General features: G+C 56.3%; 2 protein-coding genes across 5 annotated transcripts; both read right to left on the bottom strand.

Moving 5' to 3' along the window:
* Positions 1 to 2,995: 2,995 nt before the first annotated feature.
* Positions 2,996 to 9,014, bottom strand: TRAF4 (TNF receptor associated factor 4). 3 transcript variants are annotated; one of them, XM_072747821.1, is made up of 8 exons: positions 8,756 to 9,014; positions 5,855 to 5,906; positions 5,353 to 5,481; positions 5,141 to 5,245; positions 4,905 to 5,066; positions 4,645 to 4,806; positions 4,400 to 4,555; positions 2,996 to 4,141 (listed from the first exon to the last, which is right to left on the bottom strand). In XM_072747821.1, the coding sequence occupies exons 1-8, from the start codon at positions 8,896 to 8,898 to the stop codon at positions 3,509 to 3,511; spliced, it is 1,542 nt and encodes a 513-aa protein (XP_072603922.1). In that variant the 5' UTR covers positions 8,899 to 9,014; the 3' UTR covers positions 2,996 to 3,508. The 3 variants fall into 3 exon arrangements, with proteins under 3 accessions (XP_072603922.1, XP_025871993.1, XP_072603923.1); XM_026016208.2 differs by lacking the exon at positions 5,353 to 5,481 and having other exon boundaries at positions 8,756 to 9,013; XM_072747822.1 differs by lacking the exon at positions 8,756 to 9,014 and having other exon boundaries at positions 5,353 to 5,546; positions 5,855 to 5,920.
* Positions 9,015 to 9,560: 546 nt separating this feature from the next.
* Positions 9,561 to 19,591, bottom strand: NEK8 (NIMA related kinase 8). Of its 2 annotated transcripts, none has more exons than XM_026016224.2 (15): positions 19,494 to 19,591; positions 16,217 to 16,422; positions 15,749 to 15,981; positions 15,389 to 15,520; positions 14,756 to 14,964; positions 14,512 to 14,594; positions 14,250 to 14,431; positions 14,025 to 14,175; positions 12,960 to 13,036; positions 12,495 to 12,612; positions 11,697 to 11,847; positions 11,313 to 11,476; positions 11,045 to 11,203; positions 10,710 to 10,868; positions 9,561 to 10,314 (listed from the first exon to the last, which is right to left on the bottom strand). In XM_026016224.2, exons 1-15 carry the CDS (start codon positions 19,538 to 19,540, stop codon positions 10,286 to 10,288), a joined length of 2,100 nt encoding a protein of 699 aa, XP_025872009.1. In that variant the 5' UTR covers positions 19,541 to 19,591; the 3' UTR covers positions 9,561 to 10,285. The 2 variants fall into 2 exon arrangements, with proteins under 2 accessions (XP_025872009.1, XP_025872010.1); XM_026016225.2 differs by having other exon boundaries at positions 15,749 to 15,901; positions 19,494 to 19,575.
* Positions 19,592 to 20,714: the final 1,123 nt, after the last annotated feature.

Raw genomic sequence — 20,714 nt, 5'->3', positions numbered from 1 at the left:
AAAAGAAAATGCCTGATTGTGTCATGCCAAATGATAGCAACATGAAGTCCTAATTTATTGTTCCTGATGTCCCTGCCGTCTGCGAACACTGGTACCTCCCTGTCCCTGAGCCCTTAGGGAGCACCTGCAGCTTCTGGTGCAGGCCACCCCCACCCCCAGCCCGCCCAGGCATTGACCGCCATCTCACCTAGGGCCCGTTCTGGGTCTCGCTTCTCAGAGTTGCAGTGAAAGGGCACCACTGTTTCCCCTTATCCCTTGCTTGATTTCCAAACCAGGTATTTTTGCCGTAATTTTTTCCAATGCCTCTCCCTGAGAGGTGAGCTGCCATCTTAGGAAATTGGACCAGACACCAACTTGGGAGCTTTAAATCAAAACCTCAAACCCTTAAATCTCTTCCTGTGTAGGGGTGCAAATTTCTGAAGCTCTCACTCCCACCCCTAGTCTGCATGGAAAATGTACTGTGACACCGCCCCCATTTACTTCCCCCCCAACTGCCCTTGCCCTTTGGTGTGAGATGTTTCCTAGTTCACCCTGAGCCCCTCTCCCTTCTCTGCCAGTCAGTCCCCAACCAGCAATAAGGGTCCAAGCCAGGGCCTCCTGTCCACACTCCCTGCCTCCATCCCACACTGCCCCTAGGGAATACCTGGATTCCCTATGCTGTCCACATACTGTAGCATTCATTCTCCATCTCCCTCATCTTCTCACCTGTGGTGGTTTATGGGTGTGATGGGGTTTTTAAGATTATTATAAACCAGTAAAAAGAAAAAACTGACCTGATCTCGTCCTATTCGTTGAATGCTGTGAATGTGTGAGGTGATTTTTCTTGTAATGGTTTCTAACCTCATTTCTAGGAGGGAAGCCAGTCCTCGTTTTTAATAGGGGAGCCATGTAGTGTTTGTCCCACTCAGGAGCCCTCCCAGTCTGTTACCCCAGAGCAAGTGCTGTGGTGGTTGGAAAGTATGGGGTAGTCCACTGCAGCCAGCTGCCCAGCCCTGCCCTGCCGGCTGGGTGTGCTGTCACTCTCCAAGGACCATTGAAAAAGGGATCTATCTGGTTTGCTGATAAGCCAACTGAAGACTGAATGTCCTTCCCTCCCCTTCTCCTCCAGCACTTTGGAATTCTGAGGGCCTCTGACAGGTGGAGGTCATAGGTGCTGTAATCTGTAACATGCAAAGTGCCCCCTCAGAGTACAGTCCCTTCTGAGCACACCCATCTCTGGGGCGGCTTTAGAGAAGGGCTTCACCTCCTTTATTCCTTAGGCCATCCCTGTAAAAGCAAGCCTTCTACCTGGGTTACATACCTGGAGTCTGCCTAAGGTCACACAGCTACAGAGCCGACCCACAAGGTGAGCCCAGCTCTGTCTCGCCTCAAGGACAGGCGCTTGAGTCCAGCCCACATTTTGATGCAGAACCTGGCCTGAGGGGCGCCCAGGTGGCTCAGCAGTTGAGCATCCGCCTTTGGCTCCGGGTGTGATCCCGGAGACCAGGGATAGAGTCCCACATCGAGCTCCCCACAGGGAGCCTGCTTCTCCCTCTGTCTGTGTCTCTGCCTCTCTCTCTCTCTGTCTCATGAATGAATAAAATCTCAAGAAAATAAACCAAAACAAATCTGGCCTGAGTTCCACAAAGCAGTTCTGCTTGCAGCATCGCTGGAATGAGGTTTGGGGTCTGGAGTCTAGTGCAACACCCACTGTTGCACACAACTCTAGAAGTTACCGTTCCACCTTCCCTGTCCCTGTGCTCGAGTGGTGCACGGCACAGGCCTGCCAGCAGAGGGAGCCCAAGCTTGACACAGGGTGTCGGCTTCTCTAGGAAGACGGATGCTGGACGCATGGTTTTCCACCTGTTGCCTGACGCAGGCATTTGGCAGAGCCCAGGCTTTTCCCTACCAGTTTCCTGGCATCACTGTACCAAGATGGAACCATCTGGAGAAGCAGTCTTTACTTCCTCAGCAAGGCCACCAGGGTCCCATTTCCCCCTCGGTCAGTGAATGTGACCTTTTGAAGGTCCTTAATCCTAACACAGGCTCTTTTCACTTCAGCCTGTGTGGCAAAGTGAAGGCAAAAACTCCAGCCCTTGAACCTGCCCCTTAGTAAGGTAGTGGTAGTCACACACTGGGCCTCTTCCCAGGGCCAAGCAGAAAGAGTAAGGGACTTGATTAATTGTGAAGTTTGCAAGTCTAGGGGAATAGGAATACTCCCATCTTACCAATAAGACGTACAGTGCCCCATGCAGCTGAACAACTTGCCAAAAAGCAAGCACAGCAAGGATCCAAACTCAATTCTACAGCCAAAATTAAAGGGAGCTATACTACCAGGGATGGCTAGAGCTTCCAACAGAATCCAGGCCCTGTCCCAAACCAGCTTGAAAGAGCACTGAGAATTCGGTTCACGCCTCCGTTCCTGTTTTGTCAGTCAAATGTGGGTAATCACAGGCACTGAGGCCTCTATGAAAAGGAAACAAATATGGATGAGAAAACCCAGGTGCCCTGTACATCTCACAAGGCCCATGGCTTAGTCCCTGGATATGGGCTGGGCTTTGGGGCTGGATGAACCTTCTGTCAAGCACGTATTTTGTGCTGGAACAAGCACTGTCTTAGGAAGTCTTCATCACAACCAGTCGAGATAGGTTCTTTTAGTTTGGGGATAGGAGCGATTTCATTGGCCTATTGTATTAAATGAAATAATGCAGGTAAAGCACCTAGCAGTGTCTGCCACGTGACAGCTATCATTACTGGACCAAGAAAGACCAACTTAGGGTGGAAACCCTGGGCTTTAGTGGAGGGAGGATCAGGGGACTCCCAACTTCTAAAATGTTCAGAGCCTGCATCTCCCCCATTTAACCACCAGGCGGCAGAGGCAGGCACAAAGCCGACGCGATTCCCCTGCCGTCCGCCAGAGGGCGATGCAGCAGCCTGACTTCGGCCCTGTGACCTCGCAGTCGGGCCCTGCCTTCCAGGGCCCTGACCATCCCAGATAAGTCAGGCTGGAACCAAGTTAATAAATACAATTCAGGATTTATTAAAAACCAGGGCTCCCCCGCCATGCTCTCCTGGCACTAAGTAAATAAATAACCAGAGAGGGCACAGCTGGGGAAAGGGGAAGAGAAATCAGATCTCATCAAGACAGATTCTTTGAACTACCCCTCACTTTCCCAACTCCCACCCCCCACTATGGCTCTTGGGACATAGCACCAGCAGGTACCTCAGTCCCGGGTAGAGTGTGGCCGGCACCAAGGCATGTCTTCCCTGCCCAGGAGAGGAGACAGACCCTGGGATCAATTGTTTCCAAGCCCTTGGTGACCCCAAGACCTGCTCCACCCAGGGGCCAGGGCTGAAGCACCAATAGGAGGCACCTGAGGGTAGGAGGGAAGGGGGGGAGGGGGAACGGAGGAACAGAACCTAGGCAGCAGAAGAGGCTGAAAGGGGGTCCGGCCCCCTCTCCAGGTTCAGCCAGTTCCCGACTGAGGTCACATTCCATCCTCCCTTTCTCCTGGAGCCCTGTCTGCACTCAGCTGAGGATCTTGCGGGGCAGTTCAACAGAGGCACGGATGAAGACGGCATCATCCCGCACATAGTTTCGCTTGCGGATATCCTGGTGGGAAATGAACTTGGGATAACCAAAGCCCAGAGAACTCTCATCCAGGGAGCCCCGCCAAGTACCCGGTTTTTGAAAATTCTTCCAGTTTGGGTCAGGGTGAAAGGTCTCCGTGACGTGCTGTGGCTTAGCCAGCCCAGGGTCGCTCTGATCCAGCAGGGAGAAGGTGACACGGCGGGCAAATGGCCACTCCAGGAGATTGTCAAAGGCACCTGGCAGCACGCGAATGTAGAGCGAGAGGTGAGTCCCCTCGCCGCTGCCGTTGCCATTGAGGAACGCAGAGACCTGCAACTTGTAGCCGTACTTGTGTGTGTAGAAGGCCGGGCTGAAGCACTCAAGGTTGGGCTTAGCTTTGGCTTCCTGAAGCCGCCGTCCATAGCTGCCTATCTTCCAGATGAGCACGCCGTCACTGCCCACCGACAGCTCCTCCAGCTCCCGCCGCATCTCCTGCAGCTCCTGCCGCTGCCGGCTCACCAGGGCACACATCATGGCCAGGTGTGGCTTCACGCTCTCCTCCACATGCCGTGCCATCGCCAGCTTAGGGCACTGTTGGCAAAGCCCAGAGCCGGCGGGGGGGGGGCGGGGGGGGGGGGGAGGACGATACACAGTTCTCAGCAGGAGCAGGCCCAGGGTAGAGGAGGGAGGGGGGAGAGCTGCAGGTACCCAGCTCTGAATGGGGAAGACAGAGGGCGCTTAGGAGGCCAGTAGTGGCCGCACAGCAGGGACCACCGTGGGCCTGGTCTGCATATGAGGCTTCAGGGACCAAGGGGGCCAACGGGAAAGCAGGACATCTCAACATCTCACCCTGTGTTTGCAGCCGGAGTCCTTGAAGGGACACAGCACCAGGGCAGTACTACAGCTCTCCTTCAGATGGCCAGGCAGGTCCTCCCGAGCCACCGTGCCCACACCACACTGGTTGGGGCAGGGCACAGGCAACCTCGGGCACTGGTACTGGTGGCTCTGTGGCCACAGAGGCAGAGAAACAGGGATCAGTAGCTCGATTCCCCACTCCCTGCCCGCCCCACGCCCACACTCGGGAAGGGCCGGACCTGGATTGTGTCAAAGACGAACTCCTTGGTGCAGTAGGTACAAGGCTGGGTGCGCTTGGGGCACTCGGAGGCAGCGTGCTGGGCCAGCAGGCGCCGCATCATGCGGGCACCACACTTGTTCTCACAGTACACGCTCTCTTGGGGGCACACGCCCTCGTGGCTCTGCGGGAAGGCCGGGAAGGCCAGAAAGGCCGAGTTGAGGGATCCCTGGGCTACCAGGTGCCCAACTCTCCCCCTGCCCTTCACCAGGCCCCGCTCACCTCAAAGGCCTCCCCGCTGAAGTCACAACCACAGAACTCGCATTTGAGGCGCCGCTTGGGGCAGTCGTGTTGCAAGTGTGCCGGCAGATCCCGGCGGCTCAGCTTGGTGGGGCAGCGATTGGGGCAGGGGATGACATTGAAGCTGCATGTATTCAGGTGACTCTAGGGGGTGGGGGGAGGCAGTTAGTGCCAGCCGGCAAAGGGGTTGTTCCCCGCCCTCCCCACTAGAGACTCACCTGCAGGTGCCGGAGCGGCCCGCTCCAGCGGCAGCCCTCCTCACTGTGGATGCAGCGGATCGCCAGGCTCAGCACCTGCACCTCCAGCTCCGGGTCTGGGTAGATCTGAGTGGATGCAGAGGTACTGGTCAGGGTCAGAGCCTGCTACAGGCCCCAGTTACCACCCCCACCGCCCCCACCACCCCCACCACCCCCAGACAGGCTAGCTCTACCTTAGAGTCAGTAACGGGTTCGCTGGAGCTGTATTCCCCTCTGTGCCCAGAGAGAAAAGGCCCAGCAGGTGGTATCTGCTCCACAGCTGGACACCAGGGTCTCCAACATGCCTGCACAGGACACTCCCTCTGGAGTGGTAGCCAATCAGCCTGCTCAGTTCCAGGCAGCCCCCACATCCTCTGCTTCCTTCCTCCTGGTAGAGGGGTCCTGGCCCTCAGCCACTGGTCTGGCTTGCCCCCAAAGGGGAGGGGGAGCCCTTCTTCTGGGCACAGAGCAGCTCTGTGCACCCCCACAGGCTGGGCATTGTGCCTACCCTCCAGGGCAAACACTGGCCTCATTTGCAAACTGGCCCGGTGGGAGGGAAGAGGCCACCTTTGTGGGGGCACCATTCCACGGTACAGGGTTGACATTGGCCCTGAGCCGACTGGCTGCCAGCAGCTCCAGCCTCCACCAAGGGCAAAAGCCTGTAACCTGGGCCTCTGCCTGGCACTGTGGACTCACCTTGGCATAGTCCAAAGGAAGTTGGTCCTCAGGGCATTTGAAGACTCCTTCACTGTGAAGGGGGAGGGGCAGGGTCAGGCTCCAGCTATAGGAAGGGAGAACCCAGGCCCCACCCCCTCAACCAGGGCAGCCTCACTCCCTCTCTAGACCTGTTCTCAGCCAGAGGCCTGTGGGTACCCACTATCCCCAGAACCCCAGAAGATCCTAGCTCTTGTCCTGGATAGAGGGGTTCTGGGCCCAGTGGAGGCAGACAGCTGCCTCAGACAGCATTTGGCCGACAGGTGGCAGCTGGTACCCCTCCCCCCCAGGAGGGCAGCTGGACTGGAAAAGGCACAGGACACCTGCCCTCTCTCCTCTCAGTGGCTGATGGTGGGGGGGGCTCGGGGATGGGCTGAGATTAAATTGCAGGGCTGCCCAGCCCCCATTAGTGCTCTAGTCCAAGAACCCAGGTCAAAGGTCAGTTTGGGGCCAGTTTACCCTATCCCTTCCCTCCTCCCACAAGGGTGTGTCTTCTAAAGCAAAGAGGAGAGGCTCACTGGGAGGCACTTGTTTACACTCCCATCCAGTCCTACCACCTGCCTCTGGGAAGGGGCTACGTGCCTCCATTTTGCAGATGAAAGAACTGAGACCCACAGCCGAAGCAGCACCTGGATGTCTGACTGATTCCAAACCTCATATAGGTTCTACTACACTGTACACACAGACAAGAGGCAGGGGCAAGATAAACCATCCAGGGGGGCACAGCCAAGACTCTGGTCACCACACGGCATGCAATGAAAGCTTTCTGACCTTGCACCAAAGAACCTGTTGGCACACCTCCTTCCGCCAACAGGGCCTTGCTGACCCTAGCCAGGACCAGTCACACATGTCTGGTGTGGCCTAGGCAGGGCAAGGGCTCACCGGTAGGACTTCAGGCATAGCATTCCTGGCAGATGTGAGTCAGGGAGGTGGGAGGCAGAAATCAAGGCGGAAGCGGAAGCCACATGGCTGCCCTGTCCACGATGGTACTTTGTAGGACATGGGCAGCCCAAAGGATTTCTAGCACCCACCTCTTTACCCCACTACCACCACTGACCATGCCAGCGATGGCAAGAACAATGCATGTCCAGGCACTGAAGAGGTGTGCCCATGCCCACAGGGCAACCAGCCTTCCTGGACCAACCTGAGTAATAGCCCTGGCAGGAGTGGGGAAAGAGGGGTGGGCCACCGGGGAGGGGTCTGCCTGGCTGCTCCAGGAATGTGCTGATTTAGAGGTTTTGGAGACAGGGAGGGGACTAAGGCAAGTTCCCAGGCTTCAGGCAGATTAGCCGGAGCAGCTTGGGGCCCAGCCAGGACAAAGGTTCGCCGGGGCTATGGACACCCTTGCTTGTAGGGTAGGGGGTGGTGAGGGACAGAGCCTGTTCAACCACTTCTTTCCTTTGGGGGCCTCAGCTGCACAGCTCAGGCGCTGGGAGGGGGGGCGGAGAGGCTGGGCCAGAGATTGCTCCAGGCTGTGCAGTGGAGGCCCAGACCCAGGGGAGAAAACAGGATGGGGGGAGGGGGCTGTGGGAGAGGAAAATGGGATTTCCGGGAGGGGGAGGGGCAGAAGCTGGGGAGAGGGGCAGAGGAGGCGGAGGGAAGCCGCCTGACAGCCCCCTCCTCTGCTCCCTTCCAGGCAGTCAGGGTGGGTCAGCTGCGAGTGGGGGCAGGGGCTCAGCTGGCCTCATCTGGAAACCAGAGGGCCGGGAAGGGCACCGCAAAAGACAATGGGACTGTGTGTCTGTAGGGGAGTATGTGTGTACAGTGAAGGGAGGAGGGAGGAGGGTGAGGGTAAGGAGGAGGGGGCAGCACAGCAGCTCTCACAGGAGCATATGTGAGGGCAAGAGCCGGCCCAGGCTGTGGGGAACTGAAAACAAAGGGCCTGCTGAGATTTCCGCCAGCCAGGGGCTGCGGAGGGCTGAGAGACCGAGGGGGGAGCACTGAGGCAGGAGCCCCAGAAGTGCTCCCTGCCTGCGCCCCTAGATCCCCTCAGCAAACAGCCTCCAGACAGCTTTCCCTTGAGCTCTCGGGGCACGACCTCCACAGAAGTGGGGGCGCCCTCATCTCGCCTTCCCACACCGGGGCCCGAGCAATTCCCAGCAAAAGAGTTTTAGATTCAAGACACCGCGGAGCGCCCAAAACTCAACAGATGCCCCAGAGCCACCCGGGTCAGTAACACGCAGGGTGCGACCCCCTCTCTGACGATTATCAGACCACCCCTGGTACTCAAGAGCCCCAGTGGCGAGGAGGGGCACCCCAGGGGCCCAGTGCTTCAGGGGCGATCTGTAGGTCACTATCCTCCCTCTGCTGTTCGACCAAAAGCAGCCGGGGCTTAAATCCCAGCTGACCCTTTAAGGGACTGCGTGACCGTAGGCAAGTCGCGGCCTTTCTCTGAAGCTCTTGTTTCACCATCTGTGAAATGGGAGAACAAAAGCTGCCATTCTCGGATTGTTCTTAGAATCAGAAGAGGTTAGATGGGCGGAAACTCCAGAGGCTTAAGGCGCGGCGCGGGCAGAGGGCTCGGCCTCCCTTCCCGTACGGATTCAAAGTTCAAGGATGCGGCCGCCCCGGCTTGCGGGGCGCGGGGGGCGCGGCCCCGGGCTAGCAAGGGCTTCTCCCTCCACCACCCCGCCGGCTGGCACGGAAGTCTTCCCACCCCGCGCGGCCGCCGGCCGGGCCCGCGCCCCTTCGGATTAGAGTGTGGGGTCCTCCCTCGGGGTCTGACGTCACCGCCTCCGCCGTGACGTCACGGTGGGCGCCCTTGAGATCACGGAGCCGCGGCGCAGACAAAGGCCCGGCGTGCCTCCGGCCTGGGCCCCTCCCCAGGCGCCGTCCCCCCTCGTCCTCGCCACCGGCCGCTGCCCGCCCGCCCCCGGCCCGCACCTGAGGAACTCCTGCAGGCAGGTGTCGCAGAAGCGGTGGCCGCAGGTAGAGACCTGCACAGGCTCGCGCATGGGCTTCCCGCACAACGGGCACAGCAGCCGCCGCTTGGGCTTCTCCAGGAACTTGTAGTCGAAGCCAGGCATGGCGGGCGGGCGGCGGGCACGGGCAAGCGGGGCCGGGCACGCGACGGCCCCACAGCCCGCGCCTCGCTCGGGCCGCGCTCCCGGCTCCGGGCGGCGCCGACTGGCGGCCGCGGCCTGCGCCCAGCCCCCGAGCCCGCGCGCCCGCCCGCCGGAAGAGGGGGTGGAGCCGCGCCCGCGCGGTCCTAGCGCCCGCTGCACGCAGCTCCCGCCCACCTCCCGGGCTCGCGGCTCCGGGGTCTGCGGGCCGCCAGCCTGGCGCCCTCCACCGCGCACCGGCTCCTCTCTCCCTCCGGGAAGAGAGATCGTGGCTCCGCTTCCTTCTCCCCAGGGCTGGAGGGACCCTGAGGCTCGATAGGGCGGAGGGCCCCGGCGGCTGGGCCGGGCCGCGCCACAAAGGTTCGCTTCTCCAGAGTCGATGGCTCGGTCTCGGGGGGCCACGTGTCGCCCTGAGGCCCGGGACTCCAGCTTGCAGGTGCTAGGCAGCCGAAGCCTGGCAACCAGATCTGGGGAGCTCGGCTGGCGCGGAGAAGCCGGCCTGGGCGCTGGGCCAGAGGAACCTCGGCCCCAGCCTCAAGCTGCGCCCACATTCCTCCCTGGACCTCGGCCCTGCCCAGCCCTGGGGTGTCGGGCCGCCACCCCACCCCTGAAGAGACCACATTCTAGGCAGGCAGCTGATGTTTTTATTGGCGCGATTTCCCAGTCATCTGGAAATTGGTTGGGCCCAGCCAGCTACCCTTTCTCCCAGCCTGCTCTGGGGGAATGGCTGGGGTGAAGGAAACCTTCAACAGGGATCCCCCTCTGCAGTAGACACTGGTGCGCTTGCAGATGCACTCCCAGTCCACTCAGAAGTTGTGCAAATCTAAGCCTCAGGGTATCAGAGTCAGGGTGGGTGGTGAGGCTCCCTGCCCCAGGCAATGCAGAAGCTAGGTGGCCAGAATGGCCAGTCTAGACAGGACTGGGCTTGCCCTGTTCCACAGCACTGTGCTGCTCTCCCAGGGGGCACTATCGGCTTATTTGTCTAAGAGGGCAGGGGAAAAGAGTAGGGTCTGGGTGAAGCCACAGCCAGCAGCCTCCAGCTTTTTTCTGCCCAGACTCGAGACCACCCTGCTTCCATAGGTTAGGTCTGGTTTCCGACTCTAGCCAGGCTGGACCTTGGGGACACCAACTTAAAAGGGGTGGGGAGAGAAAGGGAGATGTTGGGAAACAGGGTGGGTTAAGGTTTACAGATCCAGGGCCAAAAGAGAGTGGGCGCTTCACTGGTTGGTATACCTCGCTGAGTACTATCCAGGGGGCTGGTAGGGACAGTCTTGCTGCAGGAATCTGCAGTTTTTGAGAGTGTTCAGAGGAGAAGCAATATCAAGGTGGTTCCAAGATGTATCTAGGTCCCTCATGGTGGAACTGGCTCATCTGTAACCGCTGGAGGGTAAAAACAAGAAACCCCTGCAGCCACCCAGAGGGCATCGTTTACAGCAAGGGATACCCACCTCCGCTCCCACTCCCATGATGGGCCCTGGACTCTGGACCCTGACGGGTGGGAAACAGGTTCAAACTAAACTGGACTGGAGGTAGGAGAAAGAATACATTTGGGCCCTGGAAAGCACTGGGAGCAGCCATCTCTTCAGGGAGACGGAAGAAACAAACTCCCTTGGCCTCCCCAGGCAGGAAGCTGTTTCAGCCTGCAGCTTTTGCTTTATCTGGAGGCTTAAGATGCTTTTAGCGACTTGGGCTGTGGCCACTGGGGAATGGGAGTGTGGGCAGGGACTCGCTGGATTAAACCTTGTGCAGGTGAGGTGGGAAAAGTTGTAACTCACGGCGAACAGCTAGTAGAGTGTTTCCATGACAACAGGACACAGAAGTCACTGTGTAGGGGTGTATCTCATCCAGCTGCACTGGCCGAGGGAGTCCAGCATCCTCATCCCTTCTGCCTAGTCGACCTCGGGCCCCTTTGCCCCATGAGTACACTTCACCTTCTGCAAAAAGAGAATCCCAAGGAGGGAAACAGGAGGACACAGCTTAGGTGGCTACCCTCCTGGATTGCTGTATTGGCCCCAATAGGAGGTTCAGCAGCCCCGAGAAGGATACCCCCCACTGCCCAGGGGCCTGCCCATACCCCTGTCTGTGCCCAGAGTGCCCACTAAGCAATCACCTGCCCCAACGGCTACAGTGAAGGCATCCCCACAGGCTACCATTGCTATCTTGATGTTCTGCAGGCCTTGGACTTGACAAGGTGCCCGGCTGACCCGGCGGGCATTAGTGCCCAGCTGCCCATGCTGATTGCTGCCAAAAGTATAGCAGTCACCAGAGGCTGTAGGGGAGGGAAGAGGAGAGAAAGGGGTACCTCAGCTGAGATCCCAAGGAGGCCAGTGGAATCCACCTGTGGACAGGAGTGTCCCCCTGTGCCAGGTCCTACTCACCAGTCACGGCAGCTGAATGAGCAGTGCCCAGGTCCACGCTGAGCAGGGGCTCCCGGTCAAAGGGTGCAGAACCTAGTGGTGTGAAGCTCAGGGCCTCCTCCACCTGCTGGTTGGGGGCAGGCTCCTCCCCCAGGGAGAGGCGGTCCAGGCCCAGCTTGTTGAACCTGAAGGTGGAGCCAGAAGCCAATTTCAACGGTCAGTTTGCATAGACCCTCCAGACCCCACCAATCTGGGCAAGAGCTGGTCACCAGGGGCAGATCCCACCCTGGGTTGAATCAGCAGGTCTCTCAGCCCCACCCTCAGTTCTTGATGGAAGGTAGGCAATGACAGATGAAGCATCAGCAGCCAGGGAGCGGCAGAGGGCAGGCCAGTGCACCAATCTACCTGTTACTCCCACAGGCCAGGGCTCTGCCGGGTACAGTGAGGATCATGGAGGAGTCAATGCCACATACAACCCGCTGGGCTTCCTGTCCTGGGGGCATGGACACCTGCTGGGGGCAGCTGTGGGACTCCCTGGTGCCCAGTCCCAGCCGGCCTACAAGGAGAAACCAGGAGGGGGCTAGTTTTAGAGTTGGTGATGCCAAGATGAGGGGGAGCCACCGAGAGGAGGTGACCACATGAGTGAAGGCTGTGCCCTCAGCCTGAAATACCTACCCCTGGGCCCTCTGTGGTCAAAACCCTACTCCTCCTTAAGGCTCTGTTCAGATGTCACCTCTGTCTCGTCCAGGGAAATCCCATGCCATTCCTTGGATTCCCACATCTCTGTACCTTGGGGGGAGCCCTGATGCTGTCTGTCCTTTATTATAGGGAGATGTCATTTCTCCCCTCTGAAAGACACTAGGACCGAGTCTGCCAGGAGGACAGAGACCCCATGTAAGTCCTCTCAGCATGACATCTGACCCAGAGGGGGTCCCGTTAAGACTGTCAGATGAGAGAAACCTCATTACATCACAAGCACCTGAAGGAAGTGACTCTTGTTCATCTTGTCTCTCTGCATCCAGCCCCAGGAAGGGCTCATAGTAGATATGCAGTTAAGTTGTGTTTAGGGAATAAATGAATGGGATGGGAAGAGAAAAGAGGGATAATGGGCCATGGGGTGGAAGGTAGGTATGGAGAGGAATGAATCCTGGTCAGGGTGCTGTGAAATGGAGCTGAGAGGCTAGAACAGGGTGAAGAGCTTACCACCATCTCCGCGGCCCCAGGCAAAGAGTTCTCGCTCAGTGGACAGGGCCAGCACATGAGATGCCCCACAGGCCACCTGCACCATCTCATAGCCCAGCAGGGCCTCCACAATGGTGGGCTAGAAGGAAGGGGGAAGCAAGAGAGACTAAGCAGAAGGTCTGGGCTAGCTGCCTGGCCGTCAGCATCCCGTGAAGGGAGAAGCTGGAGGCTGCAAATTTCTCATGAGACAGCTGTTTCTTTAACTGCCCTCCCCACCCCCCCCCACCCCCCATCCCCACACACATACACTGCAACCACTAGGGAAGCCTGGTCTTTCTGTACTTCCCCTAGGTTGCCCAGAGCAGGTGCAGCCTGGGAGCTAGAGGGACTTGTGGTTGCTGGGGATCCCCTGCCCCCAACTTGGGAGTCAGCTATCAGATATCCATCTCCCTACTTCCTCCTCCCCAGGGTACCTGTAACACCCACCTGGCTGATGTCATTGAGGCTTCCATGGCCCAGGCACCCATTGCTGCCACTGCCAAAGGTCATGATGATACCTCGGTCTGGAGAGGGGGTGGTGAGGAAACAGAAGGGGGAGGGGTTGGGCTTCCAGATTGGCCAGTCACGTGTTAGAGGGGCAAGAAGTCAGAAGCAAAGGTTGGAAGAATGGGACAGGAAGTAGAAAAAGGACAGGAGTGTCTCAAGTGTGTGTGTGGACAGGTAACAGCCTCTGAGCTTTAGATCTGAGCCTACCTCAAATGAGGAGAATATACAGTAACTACCTGGCCAGGGCTGTTGTGGAGGGTAAAGGAGATTGTGTCAGTAAACCACCTGGTGAGGGATAAATGGGGCATCCAGGTGGCTCAGTCAATTAAGCCCCTGACTCTTGATTTCTGCTCAGGTCATGATCTCAGGGTCCTGATATCTAGCCCCACATTAGGCTCTGCACTCAGCGGGGAGTCTGCTTAAGAACCTCTCACCCTGGGATCCCTGGGTGGCTCAGCCTTTGAGCAACTGCCTTTGGCCCAGGGCGGGATCCTGGAGTCCTGGGATCAAGTCCCGCTTGGGCTCCCTGCATGGAGCCTGCTTCTCTCTCTGCCTAAACTCTGCCTCTCCGTGTGTGTGTGTGTGTGTGTGTGTGTGTGTGTGTGTCTCATGAATAAATACAATCCTAAAAAAAAAAAAAAATTCTCTCGCCCTCTGCCCTGGGCCCCTGACCCAGCAGGCACGCATGTGCTCTCTCTCTAAAAATAATTACATCTTAGGGGATCCCTGGGTGGCTCAGTGGTTTTGCGCCTGCCTTTGGCCCAGGGCGCGATCCTGGAATTCCGGGATCAAGTCCCGCATCGGGATCCTGGCATGGAGCCTGCTTCTCCCTCTGCCTGTGTCTCTGCCTCTCTCTCTCTCTCTCTCTCTGTCTATAATAAATAAATAAATCTTTAAGAAAAGAAAAAAGCATTAATGAGGAAATGACAACCAATGAGGGAAGTTGCTCTGGGGAGCCCTCTCAGACTCTGTGCGATGCCCTGGATGGTCCTCTGATGGACTCACCGGTCAGGCAAGCAGTGAAGAGGTCCCCACAGGCCACGTGCTTGATAGTCACGCCTGACTGGCCCTCCAGGAAACGGGAGACGAACTGGGGCTGCTGCTGCTCCACGGCCCCGGGCAGAAGGGCGCCCCCTCCGGCGCCTAGGGGCGGGGCCTGCCCGACGTAGGGGGTGGTGTGAGTGGCGCCCGCGCCCCTCGCGGTCCAGGTGCCCGCCCCAGCCTGCTCACCTCCCACAGAATGAGGCGCCCCGAGCGCGTGACGCCGGCCTTCTGCGTGCGTCCAGCTGCCACCTGCACCACTTCTGTGTTGAGCATCGGCAGCCGCAGAGGGGCGCTGAGCCCGCCACCCCACGCGTAAACCGACGACAGCGGTGGCGGAATGGCGGGCCGGCCGGGTCCCCGGGGTATGCCTGAGGGACGGCGCATTGGGCCTGTTAAACTGGTGGGAATGGCCTGGCATCAGTGGGCTTGGCAGTGCGCCCCGACTTACCCCTGCAGCGGGCGCCGGCGCTCCTGCTCCCTGTGCTGCCGCCGGGGGCCATGGGTGGCCCGGGGACCAGAGACTTCTCTGCCCTGTGGGTCAGATGGGGGTGCTTTAGGACAAGGACCATTCCTGGTGCTTCCACACGCTGAAATGGAGGACTTGCCCTGAGCTCCCCCTGCCCCAGGTTCATTGTGCTCCCCCTGGTGTCCCACTGCGGCCCAGAGCCCCCTCCCCTGCTTCCTGCACAGGCCTCCTCATGCGGACACTGCCCAGGTCGGTGTGAAGGTTGAGGAGGGCACGGATGCAGAGGGGCTGTGCCATGATGTGGCTGAGTGGTGGCCGCTGTGAGGGCTCCAGGCTGAGCAGACTGAGGACCAGTTGGCGTAGCTCAGGACTGTACCGGTCAGAGATGGGTGCAAAGGTGCCACTCATGATCTTCAGCACCAGTGCTGGCAGGTTCTGTGAAAGCACCAAGAGTGAGGTTGGCCAGAGCCTGGGCCAGGCTCTTGGGGGGTGGGGGTGGCAGCACCCCCAGCAAGTCTAATGGAGTGGTCATAGCCCCACACTCAGAAATTTCATTCTGATGAGGGCATTCCCAGTGATAGGAACTCCTGACAGAGGTGCTGCATCTGTGGCCTCAGAAACCCTAGGTTGTTGGGAGAATTCAAGGCTTACCCTAGGAGGGTCCCTAACCTGATAGGAGAGCCCTGCCCTTAGGAGTCCTCAGTTTAATGGGGAACCCAAGCCCCACCTTTAGGAACCCATAGCCTGAAGGAAGCCACAACCCTGCCCCGGAGTAATCTACCAGTCAGGTGAGGGAAACATCTTAGCCAAGAACTTCCAGAGGAGGTCTCCCAATTGTCTCTTTGGGGGTATAACTCACTGCAGCTTCAAAGGCCCTCTTGAGACTGGCCAGCTCATAGAGGACACAACCCAGGGCCCAGATGTCACTCTTCTGATTGTAAGGCTTGCCCTCACACAGTTCAGGGGAGATGTAGCACGGGGTGCCCACCACCTGCAGGAGGGAAGCAGATATTATTATAGCTCAGGGGAAGGAAGGCTCTGTGCAAGGCCCACTGGGAAACTGCCTCTCCCTAAAGCAGGCAAAATGCTTCCTCCTGCAGGACCACCCAGTCACGGAAAAGGGGCCAAGGTCTTGGGGAGGGAGGGGGGTTGGGATGCAGAGTGGGCCTTGGCCCTCAAAACCTCCAGCACCCTTAAGGTCCCCTCTGTGCCCAAGCACCGTGTAGGCCTTGCTCTTGCTACTAAGGATCTTGGAGATGCCGAAGTCACCAATCTTGACAACCATGCGGTGTTTGTCAAGAAGGATGTTTTGAGTCTTGAGGTCCCGGTGCAGGATGAGATGGGTATGCACATGATGCAGTGCCAGCAGGATCTGCACAAAGAAATGCAGGATGGTCTCCTCCTCTAGCAAGGAATTACAGCGCTTTTGGATGAACTCAGCCAGGGTGCCACCTGCAGCCACAAGGAACTAGTTAAGATCTAGGCTGTCCCAGGCATGGGGCTCTTTTTATAAAACTAACAGTCCAGACAGGGCAAGGGCCTGCCAGCCTTACACAACTGGCGTGAGAACTCTACCTCTGACCCTTGGTCAAACCCATTCTGAGAAGGGTAGGCAGCTGATCTGTGTCTGCCAGTCCCACAGGTGAGAGGCCCTCAGAGCCAGGTCAGTGCAAGGAGGCTGGCCCACCTGGTGCATATTCCATGGCAATCATGAGGGCCTTGTCCTCCAGGAAGTTCTCATAGTACTCAATGACATTGGGGTGGTTGAGTAGTTTGAGGACCTGACACTCATTTTGGGCTGCTTGCCGCTCTTCTTTGGTCATCTGCTCCACTGGGATCTGCTTGATGATCACCAGCTTCTGGTCGGCCTTGCGCAGGCACAGGTGCACAATCCTGGGGACACAGAGTACAGGGGTGGGCACCAGCTGAGCCTCCCACCACTCATCAGGCAGGGCAGACCTGGCCCCCAGATGTTACTTAGGAGAGGGGAGTTGGTGGGGCACCTGGGTGGCTCAGTTGGTGAAGCATATGCCTTTGGTTCAGGTCATGATCTCAGGATCCTGGGATCGAGCCCCAAGTTGGGCTTCCTACTCAGTGAGGAGTCTGCTTCTCTCTCTCCCTCTGCCCCTCCCCTCCACTTGTGCTCCCTCAAATAAATAAAATATATATTTTTTAAGATTTTATTTATTTATTCATGAGAGATACAGAGAGAAAGATAGGCAGAGACCTAAGCAGATGGAGAAGCAGGCTCCCCACAAAGAGCCCAATGTGGGACTCGATCCAGTATCCTGGAATCATGGCCTGCCTGGGCCAAAGGCAGATGCTCAATCGCTGAGCCACCCAGGTGTCCTAAATAAATAAAATCTTAAAAAAAGGATGAGAATGGGCACCAAGATTGACAGGTCTGTAACTAAATGCATAGAACACTGAGTTTAAGAACCGGGAGAACTGACCACAAACTCTGTGTGAGACCTTAGGCAAGTCATTTAACTTATCTGAGACTCGGTTTCATCACAGGCAGTGTGACATTAGTCTTGATCTTCATAAGTTCCCATAGACTTTGGAGTTAACTGCCAGGCTCAAATCCTGGCTCCTGCTCTTACTACTCACCTAGTTTTCGACTATATGACATTTACATCTGGAAGATAAAAACAATTTCCCTCGGTTGTTGAGAGGATCAAATGAGAAAATGCATGTAAGAACAAAAAAAAAAGAAAGAAAGAAAGAAAGAAAAAGAAAATGCATGTAAGGCATTTAGCACAATGCTTGGCCCATCAGAAATGTTCAGTGAGTGGAAGCCGTTCATACAATTATTTTCTTTCAACTCTAGTCAGTGTCCATAAAAGCAGGGTTCTTGTTCTCCTTTTTAACTATATCCCCAGATCATAGCCCAGTGTTTAGCTCATAGTAAGAGCTCAATGAGTATCTGCTGAATGAATGGACTGTAAGAGGATCAACTAAGTATCAAATTTGTATTTCCAACTCAGACCTCTCCTCTGAGACCCAGATTCAGAAATCCAACTACTTGCTTTGCATTTCTACCTGAACTGCTTGCAAACATCCGAAATTTTAACAAATTCAAAATAAAATTTTTGATTTCCGCCCCCAAGCCCTTTCTTTCTTTTTTTTTTTATTTTTATTTATTTATGATAGTCACAGAGAGAGAGGCAGAGACACAGGCGGAGGGAGAAGCAGGCTCCATGCACCGGGAGCCCGACGTGGGACTCGATCCCGGGTCTCCAGGATCGCGCCCCGGGCCAAAGGCAGGTGCCAAACCGCTGCGCCACCCAGGGATCCCTCTTTCTTTCTTTCTTTTCTTTCTTTCTTTCTTTCTTTCTTTCTTTCTTTCTTTCTTTCTTTCTTTCTTTCTTTCTTTTCTTTCTTTCTCTTTCTTTCTTTCTTTCTTTCTTTCTTTCTTTCTTTCTTCCTTCCTTCCTTCCTTCTTTCTTTCTTTCTTTCTTCTTTCTTTCTTTCTTTCTTTCTTTTTTTCTCTTTCTTTTCTTTCTTTCTTTCTTTCTTTCTTTTCTTTTCTTTCTAAGATTTTATTTATTTTTTCATGAGAGACACAGAAAAAAAGGCAGAGACCGAGGCAGAGGGAGAAGCAAGCTCCCTGCGGGGACCACGATGCAAGACTCTATCCCGGGATCACCACCTGAGCGAAAGGCAGATGCTCAACCACTGAGCACCCAGGTGCCCCCTCCCAAACTCTTTTCTTCCTTAGTCTCTTCCATCTTAGTAACTGACACCACCATTAAAGTCAGACACCTGAAAATCATCCCAAAATCTTTCCTCCATTTCACAGCAACGTATCAATAAATCCTGTTTCTATCTGCAAAATATTATGAACTCCTCCATTTCTGACTTCTGCTATACCCTTGTCCAAATCATTATTTCTTGCCTAAAATACTGCACTAGCCTTTAAAATGATGCCTTTTACTTTCGGCATCCTCAACTCTAAGTTCCACACAGCAGCCAGGGTGACATTTTAAAAATGCAAATCATATGAAGACCATTCTGCTGAAACCTCTCTTCTCTTTACACTTCAAATAAATCCAATCTCTTTACCTCAGCCTATAATGCCATAATCTGTCCTCTGTGACAATCACATTTTGTACCATTATTTTTTATATATACTATTCTTTTTTTCCCCTCAAGGTTTTATTTATTTATTTGGCAGAGAGGGAGCGAGAGCGAGAGCGCAAGCAGAGAAGTAGCAGAGGGAGAGACAGGCTCTTCACTGAGCAGGGAGCCCCGTGCGGGCTCTATCCCAGGGCTCAGGGATCATGACCTGAGCCGAAGGCAGACGTTTAACCAACTGAGCCACCCAGGCGCCCCTTTATATACCATTCTTGACCTTGCCCGCTACATTCCAACTTCACCAGTCTTTTTCTCAGTTCCTTGAATACTCTGAATTCCTTTCCACGTGAGGATATGCTGCTTCCTCTGCCTGAAAAGCTCTGCCTTCACCTTTGGATTACTGGTTTTCATTCCTCAAGTCGTGGCTTTAAACTTCACTTCTCAAGGAAATTTTCCTTGACCACCCCAAATAAATACTCCCTGGCGTATTCCAGGCTCGCAGCTTGTTAATAACTTTTAATTACTTGTTTATTGCATTATTTTACTACAGTCTGTGAGCTCCGAGAGGGAAAAGACACTCTTATTTTGGTCTTTATACGCGTCGCCGGGAGCGAACAGAGCCCATAGAGCTGGGGCTCAATATTTGTTGAATGAACTAGTCAGGAATCAAAGAACAGAACTCCGCGGGGGCGCCGGGGCTCGTCGGGGCGTGACCTCGCGAGAGGCGGAGCCTCCCAGCCCGGACCGGGACCGGAAGCGAGGGCAGGGCTTTCCAAGGGGGCGCTCACGCCCCGGGGCGGGGCTAACCGGGCAGCGAATTCGCGGTCAGAGCTGGGGCTTACTTTCCCTCTCCCCGACCATTTTCCTTCCCCAGATCCCTGGCTCACCCGAAGGCACCTCTCCCCACCACTCGGATCCGCTCGTACTTCTCCATCTTATTTCTCAGAGTCACATTTCCGGAACCCCCCACGCCCCGATGCGGCGCGTGCGCGGACCCGCCCACTCAGGACCACGCCCCCTACGCTGCAAGATAATTGCGGGGCGGAGCAAGTGAGATTGATGTGGGTTCAGCTTTGCACCTGTCTTGTGCTGTTTACACAGTCCTTGCAGCCCCCGCCCACAGTTGCCTTTTCAGGGTCCCAGCAGTGGGGTGTTATGCCATTTTTGGCGCCTAGGACAGGACCAGCCACTGCCTAAAAACAGGTGTGCATCTGGCCCTCGCAAAGCATCCATTGAGCGGAGGGGTGCCCTGCACAACCAGCGAGGTTGGAAAGCGACGACTGACCTCTCTCAGCCCACCTCTTTGCCCACTCGTGATGCTATTTCGGAAGGAGAGCAGATTCACACTGGCACTCAAATGATCAACTACCAAAACTGTACCAAGAGCATCAGCACTCTCGGTCTGTGGGGCAGGGTGCCGGGTTAGTTTCGTGTGTGCCTAGGTAGGGACCTGGGAAACCCCAAGCTGTGCAAATTGATTCACCTAGGGATGTGGAAACTCCAGGCTGTCCCAGCTAGTGAGCACCGCGCTCGTCAGCACTTTCATCACTCCTCCTGCTCCCACACACCAACACACAACTTGGCTGCAGGCCATCGCCTTCAAGGCTCAACTGTGGGGAGAATCTGCGAGGCGAGGCGGAGAGAAGATGAGAGAAGTAGACCACTATCTGAGAGCATCAGAGAGAGGAGGAAGGAGAGCTGTTTGACCCATGTGGGTTCAAGGCTCCTGCCTAAACTGTAGGGTGCTGGTTAGTATGATCATCTAGGGTTTTGACTGGAAGTGAGTTTAATTCCTGTTGTCTCCTTGGGCCTCCTGCTCTGCGAGCTCCATAAAAAGCTCGGTTAAGGAGTAAGAGGATGGTGATTAGCTAAGGGACAGCGTCCCTATTTCTGAGTGGGCGAGGAATGGGAGGAAAGCAGTGTTTACGTTCTGTCCCGCCCAACCCCTCAAAAGGGTACTCAAACCTGCCCACGTGGAAAGACCACTAGAGGGGCCCCACGAGGGGCCCTGAGTCGCTGGCTCAGGCTGCTGTTGGCTGATGAACAAAGCTGCCCTGTGAGCAAAAGAGAGCTCAGAGGGGGAAAGCCGCTCAACCCGGGAAACTCGT

The sequence above is a fragment of the Vulpes vulpes genome, chromosome 2 (genome assembly GCF_048418805.1).
Source record: "Vulpes vulpes isolate BD-2025 chromosome 2, VulVul3, whole genome shotgun sequence".
In the NCBI taxonomy this organism is placed as follows: domain Eukaryota; kingdom Metazoa; phylum Chordata; class Mammalia; order Carnivora; family Canidae; genus Vulpes; species Vulpes vulpes.
The sequence above is the reverse complement of the archived record's forward strand: the minus strand, read 5'-3'. Positions and strand labels throughout refer to the sequence as shown.